The sequence below is a fragment of the Tamandua tetradactyla genome, chromosome 1, assembly GCF_023851605.1.
Source record: "Tamandua tetradactyla isolate mTamTet1 chromosome 1, mTamTet1.pri, whole genome shotgun sequence".
NCBI classification, from domain to species: domain Eukaryota; kingdom Metazoa; phylum Chordata; class Mammalia; order Pilosa; family Myrmecophagidae; genus Tamandua; species Tamandua tetradactyla.
Genome location: NC_135327.1, coordinates 93,327,802 through 93,343,920, shown reverse-complemented (window position 1 = coordinate 93,343,920; position 16,119 = coordinate 93,327,802). Strand labels below are relative to the sequence as shown.

The 16,119-nt window shown below is 47.1% G+C and overlaps 1 protein-coding gene across 3 annotated transcripts in view; it reads left to right on the top strand.

Moving 5' to 3' along the window:
- WIPF3 (WAS/WASL interacting protein family member 3) overlaps nt 1-16,119 on the top strand; it is a 102,853-nt gene that overhangs the window by 83,147 nt on the left and 3,587 nt on the right. For all 3 annotated transcript variants that reach the window (XM_077120825.1, XM_077120809.1, XM_077120819.1), the window contains exons 5-8: nt 479-1,276; nt 4,748-4,897; nt 5,623-5,724; nt 14,937-15,013. In XM_077120825.1, the coding sequence (XP_076976940.1) occupies nt 479-1,276; nt 4,748-4,897; nt 5,623-5,724; nt 14,937-15,013 (1,127 nt within the window). The remainder of the gene's footprint in view (nt 1-478; nt 1,277-4,747; nt 4,898-5,622; nt 5,725-14,936; nt 15,014-16,119) is intronic.

Sequence of the window (16,119 nt, the reverse complement as noted above, 5' to 3'; positions counted from 1 at the left end):
AGAGAAAGTCTTTGTTCTCGAATTGCTGGGTAGGAATAAGGAAAACCTCTCTAGACAGAGAACTTCTTGCCAGTAATCCTGAGAATACAAACTAAAATGAATGGGTTGATTGGCCAGTAGCTAAAGGTGGGCGTAGCGATGAGGAGCGTTCTAGGCAGTCCTGTGCCCCGGGCTTGGAAACTTCAAGGCCGTCCGCAGATGAGGGATGGATGGGCAGACTGGTGCTGCCCTGCAGAGTCTGGCCTTGGCTTATCTTGGAGGAAGACAGCATGTTAACGCTGGGAATGACCTTGGAGCCCTTCTCACTGACCCATCTGTGCAACAGCTGCAGCAACTGAGGCATCTAGTGGACATGCAAGAAGAGATGTCCCCACCCTGCAGCTCGTGCACATGGAACTGGAGAGGGTCAGTGATGGTCATCGATGGAGATTTCTCTTTCCTTTGTTGCTGTGCTAATGCAGAACTCGTTTCCTTCTAGGTGGCAAGACAGGGCAGGGCCCTGGCTCCCGAGCGCCTTCTCCCCGGCTTCCCACCAAAACGATCAGTGGTTCCCTTAATCCCCCAGCATCTCCCAGGCTAGGAAATGCCTCAGAGGCTCATGGCACTGTCCGAACAGTCCCTCCCCGCCCCAACATGCCCGCGCCACCCCCTCCCAACCCACCTCCCCCGTCCTTACCCCCACCCCTCCTCCCCTCTTCCCCCCCAAAAGCTCCACTGATGTCCCCACCCAGTCCACCGAACAAAGGGGCCCCCCTGATTGGCGCTCCCCCTCTCCCCTCTGTGGTGCCTCCACCCCCTCCGCCTCCACCCCTTCCACCGCCTCCGCCTCCTTCAACCCCGCCCCCACCCCCACCCCCACCCCCACCGCCCCCAGCCTCTGTCCTCTGCGACAAAGCAGTGAAGCCTCAGCTCGCTCCCTTGAACCTACCACCCATTCCGCCCCCGCTTCCCCTCCTCCCACCTTGTGGGTATCCTGGGCTCAACACAGAGGCTGCCAGCCCCACCCAAGATGTGCGGGAGCCTCCAGCCCCTCAGCCCCCCCCATCCCCAACAACCCCTATCCCCCATTATGCCTCAGGTACCCCCAGGTCCTCTATGCCCGCGCCCCCCTTGCCAGGCGCCAATAACAGCAGTGAAGCAGCACCCCCGCTGCCCCCCAAGTCCCCCAGCATCCAGGCCCTGCCTCCGAAGCTGGGCATGCAGGCCTTGCCCGCGCCCCCCGCGCCACCCGGATCCCAGGTGTTCCTGCAGAAGAAGAGGCACGGCCGGGGCCCTGGTAAGCAGGACTCGGAGGGCAGCGGGGTGCATCCTGGGGGCAGACTGTGCAGTAATATGGCAGCACTGAGGGACAGGCGCTCCTGAGAGCCACCTGGGGAATGGCGAGGTGAGGCGAGGCGAGATGGGGGTGGTTCCTTTTAGACCAGAGCTGTTTAGTGCCCCTGCGAGAGCTCAGTGGAAAGCTTGTCCTTGTATGGGGCCCTATTAGTTCGGGGTATTCATACTAGAAACAGGGAAGCTAAGAGACTGGTTCAGTATGACACCCACAGCAAGCCAGGGGTTCCAGCCTTGTCCCCTTTGCTGGTTACTAACTGTGTGACCTGAGTGCCCACTTAGCCTCTCTGTGCCTCCTTCTCCTCATCTGTAAAATGGGGAGAACAATAGTTCTGTCTCTCACGGTTGTTGAAAGGATTTGTGAGTTCCCGTGGTAAGATACCTGGAGTATGGCCTGACAGCAGGGAGCTCTAGAGAAGGGTCATTTGTTCTCACTGTGGTCCGTCAGACTCAGATCTTTTCCCTGAGTAGAAGGAGCCATGGGCACAGTTTCCTGCTGGAACCAGGTCTCCTGTTTAACTTGGCATGAGTTATTCCAGTCTGGCCCTCTGCCAGAATCCTCACTGACAATCAGCACCGTATTCTGCCTTTGGCAGGTACTCCAGCTGATGGAGAAAAGTGAGGGTCTTCGTTTTGAGGCAAACATTAAGAACCATTGCTTCATATACCTTGCAGAGAGGTGATTTTGAATTAAGTGTGGCCATGGCTGTGACTGTAGAGCTGTGAGGCTTCCGTCCCCTATGAGCCTTGTGAATGAAGAACACAACCAGTTCCCACATCCCACGCCACACGCAAAACACGCTCATAAACACAAACATATTCATTATCACACATATGCGCATGAATGTACATATCTGACACACATCCACACACATACTCCTAGGTCTTTCAGAGAATCTTTTGATGCAGAAAATGTCTTAAATGCCCATTCTTGCATTAAAAATAATACATGCTTATTTTAGAGCAAATAAAAAGGAATTAAGGTCAACCACAATTACATCACCCAGGTGTAACTGTAAATTATAAAGTGGTAAAACTGTCATATGTGGATATGTTTGCTTTCATCTTTTTATTTATATTGTAAAGACCATTCTGTACAGCTTTGTATTCTTTCTTATTTATTTAGTATAATATTAAAAGCAACTTTCTCAAATCACTGAAGTTTATTTATCGGTACATTAGTAAGATAATCAGGAGGTACCATGTCCCTTGTGTTAGATAATTAAGTTGATTCCATTTTTTGTTATTAAAAATAGCATTTGAGGGCAGGGCAACAGTGGCTCATGGCAGAGTTCTCACCCACAGGGTTCATTTCCTGGTGCCTGCCCTTGTAAAAAGAAAAAAAATAGCATTTGTGAAAATATAATTTTGAAGAAATTTTATGCTAAAATTTGGATTTTTTTTAAGGATAGTGTTTTAGTTTTCTAGTCTTCTCAAGCAAACACTTATAAAATAAGTTGGCTTAAATAAAGGGAATTCATTTGCTTACAGTTTTGAGGCTAAAACAAAGTACAAACCAAAGCATCATCAAAGCGATGCTTTCTCTACCCAGCCTGTGACTTTCTGGGATTGGCTGCTGGCAATTCTTCATCCTTAACTTGTCACATGGCAAGACAGACAGTATCCTCTCCTGGCCTCTCCATTCTCTTCCGTATTTTGTTGATTTCAGCTTCTTGCTTTCTCTCTTTACCTGGATTTCATTCCTCTTATGAAATCCTTTAATTTCAGTAACGGGATTAAGACCTTCCCTGGTTGAGGTGAGTCATACTTGCACTGAAGTAGCCTCCTCAAAAGGTCCTTCCTGCAATGGGTTCACACCACAGAAATGGATTAAAGTTAAGAACATGTTTTTCTGGAATGCATACAGCTTCAGACCGCTACAGATAGGTTCCTAAAAGGGAATTCCTGGTTCAAAGGATAAGAATATTTTTAAAGCTCTTGATCACAAGGAAAAAAAAAAGTTTTAATCATTCTCCTTTCACCTGACTGACTGCCAAATGGGCCAACATTTTGTGCTGGTGAGCCCCTTCCAACACTGGTGATTTTTAAATTTCCATGGTGAAGTGAAAAAGCTTTTTTTTTTTTTTAAGTTTTTTTTGAAAAAGTGCTTTTGAGTCGGAAAGATCTGAGTTCAAATCCTGACCTCTGTACCCACTCCTGAGTAACCTCAAGCCAGGTTTTGCAGTTTTTAAAATCTTGAACCTCTTTTTCATTTGTGAAATGGAAAAAAGGATTGTGATGAAGATTAAATGAGAAAATGTGCATAAGGCACTTGCATATAGGGTAGTTTCCTTTCCTTCTCCCCTAAAATGTGGAAAAGTAGTTTTTCATCCAGAGCAGAGGCCAGAAGCCCCATTCACCCCTTAGCTCCTTTTGTCCCTTTAGTCTGCCTGAGGGATCCCAGTGCCTAGAAAAGGAGAACAGACTGGGAAATCGGAAAGGAGGTTAAGCAGAAAAGGAAGGGAAGGAAGGAGCCAAGATGGCAGCAGATGATGGAGGCCAGTGGCTGCATCACAGGTGCCTTCACCAGAGCAGTAAACCCGTGGCTGGGGTGGACACTTTCTGAGTGTCTTTGGATATGAAACTTAGTTTTTCCTTGTATAAAATAAGAGAAATTTCTTCTTCAGCCCAGTTGAAGGCTGGGGTGGGGGGTGGGATAGAAATAAGGTGTAATTATGAACATCTTGGAACAGATAATATTGGTGTAATTATCTTTGTTGCAAGAAGCAGAGTGATGTTTGCACATCATTTAAGCACTGAGCAACAGTAGAACCCTGAATTGATGTGCCAAGACATCAGGTTATTAATTGCCAAATGAGTCTTACAAAAAAGAATTGGCAGAGAAGAGAGTGATCAGGGAAGGTTCCATGAAGTAGGCGGGATTTGATTTGGCCCTTGGAGGGTGCGTAGGATCTAGATAGGGTGGGGAAATGAGGGTTTGCAATGAAAGAAAACCAGTGTGAGCAGACAAATGGGGGAAGGAACAAGCCCCTGACAACTTGGCCTTCTAGCCTTCTTCTAAGCCCTCACTTACAGTAGTCCCCTTTCTTATGACTCTGCAGGGATTCCCCTTCATTGGACTGTTTATAGCATCTGATAATGAGGATTAGTATTATCATTAATAGTATCACAGTAGGTAACATTTATTGAGCACTTACTATATGGTACTTGACTTAAATCAACTCATTTATTGCTCTCAAAATCCTTAGGTCTGTGTCCAATTTATTATTACTCCTATTTTAAAGTGAGGAAATTGAGGCACAGATATTCAGTCCCAAGCAGGTTGGCCCCAGAGGCTGCCCTTTACTCACTATGTCATACCACATCCAAAGATCTAAATGCCTAACCTCTAACAAGTTTGTAGCATCCATCTGCCCCCATTCCTGTATCTGAATGCAGTCATCTTCTCTGTAAGGGACCAGTGGGGGGAAGCTAAATCCACCCCCGGCACCACCTGCGAGATCACCCACCACGGAGCTTTCAAGTAGGAGCCAGCAGGTCACAACCTGGACCCCAACCCAACAGCCCGGAGGTCAACTGAAAAATGGAACCCCGCACATCATCGGTAAGTGTGGCCAACGTCTGCCATGCCAACCCCCAGTGAGCAAAAGTGTGCCGGTCCAAAGTACTGTTGTGTCAGAGTGCTGGTTTCCCAGTGAACAGGGGCTCCCCTAGTGCAGAACCACTTCCAGGTTCTGGCAAATAGGATTTCTGCCCAGGCTTTCTGTGAGAACCCAGTGCCGACTCTCCAGACTTCTGCTTCAGATCAGAGAACTCTGATTACAGAGGGAAGAAGACTAACACTTAACCACGTCCCCCTAGAGAAATCAGTGCATAAGCCCAAAAGACCAGAGTGGTCGGTTATGGTGGAAGGATGGATGGAAGACCCACCAAAAGGGCGAGAGAGCAAAAACATGGAGGTAGGAAGGAAGGTTTCCTGGGATCAAATGTGATCACATGATCTCTGGGCCCTTTCTAGGTGCTGGGCTACTGTCAGGCTCAGGGCCCAGATCACACAGCAGGGACTCAAAGCCCATGAAAGGGCCACAAGACTCCTCTCATCCCACCACCAGGAGCTGAGGGCAGAGCCCGTTTGCTTTTGGCATCCCAGATTCTGAACTGGACATAGGCCATGTTCCCTCTCACCAGCCAAGATGAGGACTCCCTTCCGAAGCCTCCAGGCAAACAGAAAACAGTGTTCAGTCAGATTAACCTGTGTGCTCCTAGAAATTACCTGAGCTTGGGTCATCGCAATAACCAGAGTAAACTTTATCATTTTCCATGCTGCAGATGACTTTGAGTCTAAATTTACGTTCCATTCTGTTGAAGACTTTCCTCCCCCGGATGAATATAAGCCATGCCAGAAGATTTACCCCAGCAAGGACCTCAGAAGTAAGTACCTCCTTGGTAAGACTTCCAGCTCTTCCTGGCCCTCCAGAATTGAATGGTCTGTGTGCATAGCCTGGCCACAATCTGTGCAAAATCTGACCTGCCAGTCGCACTGTGCTGTACAAGGATACTGCCCATCTTGTGACGCGGGAGAGTTCGTCGTGCTGTTCATACTTCTGGAAGTTCCAGAACACTTTTTTTGTTCCAATCTTCAGGGCTCATTTAGAGGTTTTACGGAACACCAGGGTTAGTTGTTTGGGGTGGGATTTGGGTGCCTCAATGTGTCATGCGTCCCTCTCCTCCTGGGGACCTCTGCTTAATCCTCAGGGCTCATTTAGAGGTTTTACGGAACACCAGGGTTAGTTGTTTGGGGTGGGATTTGGGTGCCTCAATGTGTCATGCGTCCCTCTCCTCCTGGGGGCCTCTGCACCCCAAACAATAGGAACTTTGCATTAACAAGCTGGGGAAGAACCTGATACCCCCAAATTCAGGACTCTGGGAAACTCTGAATTAGAGAATGTCCTCCCTCAAGGTCAGTAATTCTCAGCCACCACTACACATTAGAATCTCCCAGGGAGTCTTTTAAATATCCTGAAGCCCAGGCTACAGCGAAACCAGTGAAATCAGAATATCTGGGGTGGGACTCGGGTGTCAGTAATTTTGAAAGCTCCCAGGTGATTTAAATGTACAGTCAAGGTTCAGAATCTCAAACCAGTGAGTCACATGTCTCCTCCTGCTTTAATCCTGTGGCCAGACTCCGAGAGAGGCCTTAACTCAGCTTAGCTGCTCTGCAGTAAGCGTGGAGAAGGAAGAGGCTGGCTGGCCTCAGAGCCTAAATGGACAAGAAGGCCGCAGCCTCTGGGCACGGATGCAGGGCAGGGCACAAGGGAAAGCAAGGGTGGGGTCTTGACCGTACAGATGCTGCCCTGTGATGAACACGAAGTTAACATGAGCCAGTTCTTGTCCTGGGCTGGGGCCAATCAGTTGTCCCCTCCTCCTGCCTTGGGGAGGAGCCAGTTAGAGGGAGACAGAGTCAACCATAGGGGTGGGGTTCAGATGTGTTCCCCACCCTACAACCTGTGTGAGGCCTCCCACCCCAGGACATCTGTGCACCTGCGTGGACAGTCACCAGTAGACAGGTTTAGCTCAAGACCAGGATTCAGAAACCTGGACTCTCTGACCTTGTCCTTTCAGACAGCCTTGGAGTTTCCCTTTTCCAGTATTTCAGCTCCCTGCAGAGAGAGGGAACGTGGGCCACTCCCTGCTCAGGTCAGAGGTCCTCCTGGGGTCAGTTTGGGCAGAGCTGTCTCTGCTAGCCTGTGGATCAGCACATTTAGAGGGAAACAACCGTGTGTGCTTCTTCATAATAGGAAAACATTACTTCTCTGAACTAAAGAGAGGGACAGAGAGAGAGGAGAGCAGTGTAAAGGACAGGGGCCTCCCCTGCCCCCAACCTAGGGTTTATTAGAAGCAGTGCCAGGAGGAGGCAAGTGCTGTGTATGCCTCCCGTTCCTGCTCCATTAAGCAGCTGCGTCTGGACTGCCCACTGTGTACCAGGTACCGGGCGGGCACCAGAGGCAACTAACTAGAACTAACAAGGTCCCTTCAATGGGCATGAGGGTGAAAGTGGAAGTTGAGGACCTGAAGGTCATGGAAAGAGGGTAACATTTCCATACAGGTGGAAAGGTTTTCCGGCTGAGGGACAGCTGACTCCAAGAGGGAAGCAGGACAGTGCCTGGTGAATCTCGGAGCCGTGAGTAAGTCCCATGTGGTGGGTAAGGGGTTAAGACCAAAAAGCCTGCCTGAGGTGTTAGGTTGGGGAGGGGGAGGCTCAAGAAATCATATCCCTCTTCCCAGCCTGAGAAATGTTCAAGAAGACAGATGACTCCAGGGCCAGTGTTATTATTGGAGGGCACGGCTTAAGGGTCTAGTTAGAGTGGACTTGCTAATGCTGCACCCCAGGATTAGGCTCCCTCACCCAAGCAGGGTGACTTACAGAGGGGAAACTGAAGCTCACTTTCCCCTACAACCCAGAGCCTGCCTCAAAGGACTTTCCATGTAGCCAGGAGAGCAGAGGACACTCCTTTTCCATCAACAGGCTGGTAGATTTCAGGCTGCACTTGTCTAATCCCCTCTCCCACACCCACTGGAGGAGAGGGCAGAGAATCCCTGGGAGCGTCACACCAGGGAGGTGCCTGAACATGAAAACATGCAGACAAGGAAATAAGTATTTCCCCTAAGATGGAGGATGTTTTATCTTTCCTAAGGCATTGGAGCTTTAATCTATAAGCAGGGGAGGAACTTTCTGTAACTATAATAAACAACGCCAGTACAATTGTTGATACTTTCATGGGCCACCTCATATGTGCTGGCACTGTTCTCAGTGCTCAGTATACCTTATGATTAATCCTTAGTGCAGGGAGCTTCCAGATTGGTAAACTGAGGTCCAGCAAGGTGGAGTGACTGGCTCCAGGTCCCACAGCGAGTTATAACCAGAGCCACGAATTTTGAACCCAGCTCCTTCTGATGCCAGGGGCAATGCTGCTTCCACTCAGCATGGTGCACTCTGTAGAAGACTTTTAATCTGGGAAGGGATGTTAGCTCTAGGCTGAGGGAGAGAACCCGTGGCCGAGTGTGGGCCTGATAGCAGGATGGCAAAACTGGGGTGAGAGAAGGAAGCGATTCTAGGAGTCCAGGGGAGGAGAATGAGATAGATGAGAGGGGGGCTCAGAGGCAGAGGAGGTCAAGGTTTGGGGACCCAGGGGAAGAGAGGGACAAGGGAAGGGGAGGAGCCAAGGGCCCCCAAGTATCTGCCTTGGTCCATGGAGGAGCCAGAAGGGAGCTGATTTCAGGATTAATGATGAATTGGCCATGGCCCTCACCAGTTGCAGTGCCTTAAGGGCTGCAAGGTGGAGATGTCCTGGGGCAGGTGGAAGCACGGGATACTTGCCTGGGGGGGCATTTAATAAACAGAATTTGACCCTGGTGATCTAGACAGACAGCTGGGGGGGGGGGGAGTAAGGCACCCCATTTATTATACTGTCATGAGGTTACAAATCAAGAATGTGCTGACTATTTCTCTTAATTTAATTCTTTGTACTTGTTATAGGGTTGGCTGTTAGAATTGCCATGCTCTTGAAAAAGACACACTTACAGGGTCACAATTACTGATTTATTCAAGTACCTTTCCTGCCCCTAAGCCAAGGTTTGCTGCAGTCCCCACACCAGACTGTTTCCTACATGGCCCTGGGGGCTTTTGAGTTGGTGACCCTTACCCTGAACCAGGAGTCAGGAAACTTTCTCTATAAAAGACCAGATAATAAATACATGAGGCCTTGCAGGCCGTACACTTTCTGCAACAACTATTGAACTCTGCTTTTTTCATGCAAAAGCAGCCATAGATGATCCATAAATGAGCAGGCATGGCTTTGTTCTGATAAAACTTTATGTACAAAAACAGCTGCCCACTGCATTGAGTCTATTGGCCATATTTTACTGATCCCTGCCGTAACCATCCTAGAAAGGCAGTTTCTTAAAACTATCATTCTGCTACTCAGCCTTGCTCAGTAATGTGCTGCAGGATCCTTCAGCATTCAGATTTCAGTCGTCTCTAATCCAGCTGGCTGCACGGTAAGCCCAGGGTGTGCAGCACTTTCCTGAGAGTCGGTGGAAGGCTCTGCCTCCTCTCCCCACCATGGCATGCTGGCAGGGCTGCACAGATGGCAGCCCACACAGTGCTCCCCCCGACAGCAGAGGCACATTCAGATCAGTGCCCACACCAAAAATAGTCTTCTGAAAAAGCAGTAAAAAGAAAAAGAAAAAATATATACTAAATGAATTAACATCTTGCAGATAGAAAGGGCATTCAGAATATCAAACATAAGCTATTGTTTTAGATTGATGTGGCACTGGTGGACACGAACCACTTCAATAACCTCCTAGCAAACTTAAAATAGCATGTTCCTGCCGCCCCGGTGAGCAGCAGGGCAGAGCTGCACGCATTTCTCCTCACAGTTGTCCTCCTGCTCACTCTTGGCCTGGTTCCCCAAGATTAAAGTTCTTCATGATATAGGAGAAGTGTTGGTTCTTTCAGATGAGTGTGTTCTCGTGCTTTTTAGTAGCACTGCTTGCTCTCTGTCTCTCTCTGCCCCCCCTTTCCTACCAGATGTGCACACTCACACACAAACTCACACACATCCACGGCAGCACACAAATATTCTAACACTTAGCTCTGCAAGTAGCATCTTCGCTGTCTCCACTTTGCAAGTGTTAACCCTTTTCTTTCTTTGGTAAGATGATTTTGCCTAGTTTTAAAAAATACTTTTTAAAAAAATGCATTGTCACAAATATGTTTGAATGTAATGCTCATCGTCATCGTATCAGCCCTGTAGAAGCTTCCTAAGGCTGCCATAACAAATGACCAGAAACGGGGTGGTTTGAAACAACACACGTTTATTCTCTCACAGTTCGGGAGTTTAGAAGTCCAAAACCAAGGTGCCAACAGAGCCGGTTTCCTCTGGAGGCTTTAGGGGTCTGTTCCATGCCTGTCTCTCCCGGCCTCTGGTGGTGGCTGGCAATCCCTGGTGTTCCTTGGCTTGTCAGTTCATCGCTTTGGCCCCTGCCTCCATCTTCACGTGGTCTTCTCTGTGTGTCTCTCTGTGTCCTCTCACTTCTTATAAGAACACCAGTCACTGGCTGCAGAGCCCTAAATCCAGGCTGATTTTGTCCAGAGGTCCTTGATTAATTTACATCTGCAGAGACCCTATTTCCAAATAAGGGCGCAGTCTGAGGCTCTGTCTGGACCTGAACTTGGCAGGGGGGAGTGCACTATTCAACCCTCTACAGGCTCTCCCCACCCTCCTCTGCTGGAGAGATTTAGACAAATGATTTCCCATCAAGGAAATCACATTATAGTGGAAGACGGAAGAGAAGATGACATCCAATATATCACTGCAGTCTGGTTTTCCCAGCAAAATCGCCTTCATCACAGTCATTTCAGTGGGAAAGTGGCTGACTTCAAACTTGACTGTTTACATCCCAACTCCTGTTTTTAAATAAGTACTTTACATCTAATGGCGGTAAAACTAGCTGCCATTATTGCCATTAGTGAGAGAACTCACTAGGCTCTGCAGTGACTTCACAGTACAGGTGCTTCACGTCATAAAGATCAAAGGATGCAGGTAACAGTCACGGCATCAGTAGATGCAGCACCCCCGCAGACGGGAGAAGGTTTATTCAGCCATGTGGAGGGCCCCAGGGTGCCTGCTTCCCCACTCTCTGGCCACTCCTCCTGTCTTTCCAGGTCACTCCTTTGTTCGTCTGAAGACAGAAAAGGGGCTCTGATAGCTATAGAAGTTCTCCCTTGACCTATCCTGCTTCCTGGGCCATTTCTCTGCCCCTCTTTCCAGCAAACATGGTCTCCACGTCCTCTCCTCCTTTCTCTCTCAAGCGGGGTGAATTTTATTTTCTTTTATGCAAATCACTACTCTTTCCAGGTTGATGTAAAGTAAATATATATTGCTTTTAATAGTCATTGAAACTAATTTTAAAAACACAGATTATCAGCAGACAGAATATGATTAGCCCAGCCCTGGTCCGAGCCTGTAGGGATGGAGATGAGGCCTGTGGAAAGGAAGGGTGACTTCCCACAGGGAAGGTGCTTGTGGAAGGAATGATGGCTCTCCCCAGTGTCAGCCCGACCTGAGAGAGAGACAGCAGGGAGGGAGAGGAAAAGGCAGAGAGGCAGTTTCTAAGGTTTAGGGCTGTCACACACTAGGACCATCATTGCCAATGAAACCTGTCATTTCCTTCACTTAAAGATTATGAGAAGCCTCCAGTGTTAGGACAGGAGAGGCCCTTTGAGGTCGTCCAGCCCACTTTCTGTATGTCCAGCTGAAGGAGTCGAGGCCAGAAGTAAAGTAACCTGCTGCTGGTCACAGACTTAGCTGGTAGCAACCTGGACTGGAGTCCAGGTTCTGTGCCCTGTGCCCGGTGTTCTGGACCCCATTCCTTGCTGCCTCTTCATTGCACACCCCGGGAGGCCAAAGGTTGGAGAGGCTGTGCTAGCCCAGGGCTGACATGTCTGCCTGCTCCTCACCAGACCCCTCCTCCCTCCCAGCCCACCTCCCAGGCACTCCATGGCGGCTGGGGATTCTGGGGAGCTCTCAAAGAGACCCATATTGAGTGGCCAGCCAAGTAGGAAAATCCTTTCTCGACCTTCTCCAAGGCCTGCAGCATTCATCCTCTTGTTGGTTGACCACAAAATGAATATTTTTTTCCACCGTCAAGAAAATACCTCTGTGTCTGTTAAAAGATAAAAGCATTGCTTGGTTTACAAGTGATGAGAAATAAAATTGGAAGACAATTTGGCCCCCGTGTTCCTTCAGCCCAAGCACCAGCTTTCTTGCTTAAGCAGGGCAGTTCAGAGGAGTCTTTCACACCAGGCTGTTCTGTAGCCAGCAGCTCCTTCAGCAGCGCTGGTGTCCGCAGCCGCGTTGAGAGCCTGAGAGAGAAGAGGAGGCGCCAGGAGAAGCCAGCAGTGCCCACCCAGTCCGCATCCCAGGAGTTACCTGGAGACTCAGTGAGTGTGAGAGGAATAGGGACCAGGCCGTCCCCTGCCACTCATCAGGCTGCCCTGAAAGTGGTTGAGGGCAGTGCTTTCCAAACTCGGGCCACAGCCAATGAGCAAGGCCTGCTATCGAGTGGCCACCACAGCTTTGCTTCGTTTTTAGTGAAGCAAATTAGAAAGCAGCAGAACAGAGTGAAAATCTCTAAGTGCTTCACACCTTGTAAGGGGAAATTTTGTTTTTGTAGAACATGTAATGTATATACTTAAATAGACATCTATGTGTGTATATATATTATATACACACACACGCACATATACTCGCACCGAGATATAAAATGTACTTCTTACTATGAGTCGTGGAACAGAAATTGTGAAAACAGCTGTTTTAGTGACACTGAAATGTTCTTCTGTGGGAAGACTGTCCATGTGAAGAGCTGTTTCTGCAGAATGGCCCTACTTTTGAATTCTGGAAGATGACAGGAAGATATTCTAATGTCATCTGATGAGGAAAAATCCCTCTAAGGAGATGTTTGGATTAAAAGCACCCTACTTCTGGCCACCCACTTCTAGCAGCAGCGAAGTTTCTTTTACAGAAAGATGGCCTTTTTCTTTTATGGAAACGTTCCTTTTCCTTTCACTTTCGCGTCTCCATTCACTTCCAGGGGGTGTTTATGAAAACCAGTGGGACCTGCTAGTCTGTGAAGAAACCTGTTTTACTCCCAGGGGTTCTCAAACGGGGACAGTTTTGCCCTCCAGAGAGCTTTGGCAATGTCTGTAGGCATTTGTGTTTGTTACAAAAGGCAGGGGCCTCGGGGCTGTTGGCTACTGGCTCACAGGAGGCCGCAAACATCCTCCCAAGCAAAGGACATCCCCCACAGCAAAGAATTACCCTGTTTAAAATGTCAGTGGAGTCAAGATGGAAAAGCTTTGGACCAGAGAAAGGCTTTTTTTTGTAGCGGACAGAAGTTTCTCAAGTCTAATGATAATTTCCAAAGCCATACTGTCACACTGAATTACACCAGGGTCTGTATACCAGTGTCTTTTTACTTTTTTACTCAGTTAATAAACTGGCTAAAAATCTAACACTCCTTATGTCATTTGAGCCCAGATATCTTTGTCCTAGAACAAATGGGCTTATTAATTTTAAAAATGTTTCAATAAAAATCACAGTGCCCATGTGATGTAATATTTTATAAATTACAAAGACCCTTCTAGATGATAGTTCATTTTAAAAACTGTACCTTACCTTAAAAAGTTCTTATGATGACTTGTATATATGTTCCTAGAAAACTTGGAAAGTACAGAAAAGTATTTTTTTTAAGAGATTTTTAAACATTTGTAATTCTGTGTGGGCCACCGTGGCTCAGCAGGCAGAGTTCTCACCTGCCATGTGGGAGACCCGGGTTCGATTCCCAGTGCCTGCCCATGTGAGAAAAAAAAAATTAGTAATCCTGTCACCCAGGAGGAAACATGTTGGTATATTACTTCCATTTTTTTCCTACAGATTTTTAAAATATTATACAATTCAGTCTAATCTGTATTGTATCTGTCTATAGAATACAAAATACTTAATTTCTGTCCTGCTTTTCCCCCTATGTTATAAATATCTCCCCAAATTACTCAAGTCCTTATAAACATTCAAACAGTAGTTTAGCCCTCCAGTGCATGATAATGAGCCCTGGATTACCTAAGCACTTCTGTTAAATACAAGTTAGTATCAGTTTTTCACAATTTTAAATAATCTGTGATGAACATTTTTGCTTTTCCTGTTGCTTTTTTTTTTCTTTTAAGTAGCCCAAGAGCCTGGATTGTTCAGAGAACTGTGGGATGTGGTTATTTAAGTCAGTCCATGTAAGAAGCAGGATAGAAAATTCTTGTACACAATGCAGCAGAGATACTAGGGGATACCATTCAGAACCCCAAGAAATTCTGGAATGCCTGGAAATGTGGATCTAAAAATTGACCAACAAAACCACATATCTGCATGTATCTATATATATGTGTGTGTAAGTAAATGCCAAAAAGAAAAGCAAACCTGGAAGGATACACACAGAAGTTTTAGCAGTGGTAACTCTGGGATAGAAAATTGGGATTGAGGGAGGAGTAGACAGAGAAAAGGCACATTAATGCTTTTGATTGTTTCATTTTTAAATCTTTGGGTTCTCTGAATTTCTAACTATGAGAATATATCTATTTGTAACATGTGTAATATTTAAAGATAGCATTTCTAGATAATGATTTGGATCCTCATGGAATAGAAAGCTGATTTCTATCAACAGATACTTTTATTCCTTATTTTAACCATCCCTAACACCGTCCTTGGCAGGTTGCAGGTACAGGACAAATGATCGTGTCAGTAGATGGTGTTATATTTTAAGTTCAGAAGCTCCAATATGCATCTGGATGCTCAGCCTTCATAGTGTACATGGTGCCTGTGTAGCCCCCCGTCTGTAATATATGAGAAGGGGGTGGAAATGCACAGTCCAGGGGTGGGGAGCAGCCGGAAGTTTTAGTCAATGACCTCGTGTTACCTGTGCTTCCTTTGCTGTTGCTTTAAGTGCTGGTTTAGCGAGAGTCTCTGCACGGCAGCCCGCACACATTTACAGCCCCAGCCAGTAAATGGTGAGATTGTTCCTGTTTATTTCAGGCCACACACCTGGTCCCTGGCTCCAGGCTGAGGCGGCTGGGCAGAGCCCCGATGACATCAAAGGCAGAAATTCTCAGGTAACATGTCCCCCAGGTCTCTGAATGGAAAGCCAGGAATTCTCCTCAGAGGAGCACAGGACTATTGAGGATGAGCTTTCTCCTTAACAGCTGAAAACTTTTCCTCAAGGAAAGGCATTTCATGGAACTTTGTTTCAAGCTGGAATGAAACACGCACAGTTCCAAAATCTGAAAAGTGAAAGGGGACTTTTCCTGTAATCACCAGCACGCACGGAAGCAAGTTTGGCAACTAAGAGCCCTTTGAGAATCCCTGGGCAAACACCCACCCTTTCCCGCCCCATTTCTTCCCTGATTATGATAGCTAGCTAGCTTGAGAAGCCAGCACTGCAGTGTTTTCTCTCACCTATAGGAGGGTTTCTTTCGTGGTTTATTTCAATACCCTAGGTGCTTTTTAAATTTTTATTTCTTTATTTTATTTTACCCCCATCAATATTTATTCATAATTTATTTTGGCCAAATTTGGTCACAGTTCAAGTCCTGGTGGCTAGAGGAAATTGACAAAACTGGAAGCTGAAAACAGATCCGTGCTTTTGTGATAAGTCTTTGAAGAACTCTCACACAAGGCCACGGGACAGAAGTGTTGGCTAACCCGGGAGATGTCTCTCAAAGCACTTGACAGGGTCCTTTGTTTCTGTTCTACCCTGGTCTCCTCCTGTTTTTGAGTTCTAGGTGACTGACAAGGAGGGTGGCCTGCTTTAATTTGGTCCCTTCTGCAGCTGCATCAGACCTCAGAGAAAGTGGCAAGAGAAGGGAGGATCTGGGCCTCCCAGATGGCAGACTCGGCTTCTCAGAGAGGGAGGAGACAGCACTGCCTCCAGTAGGCACACACCCTGCTTTTCTATTCACTGAGAACCACAGTAATCATTCTTGGATGTTCACAGGTTCAAAATGGGAGTATGATTCCAATTAAGGAAAATAGTATATATGCATAGGAATAAAAGAAGACAGGAAGAATATATACACAAAATTGTTAACGCGTTCACTCTGGAAAAGTATGGCTGAATTTTACTTTCTTCTTAGTGCATTTCTGCAATTTCAAAATTTTCTACAATGGATATATCACTCCTGTAATCAGGACAGTTTAGTAATAATCTTAATAATAGTCC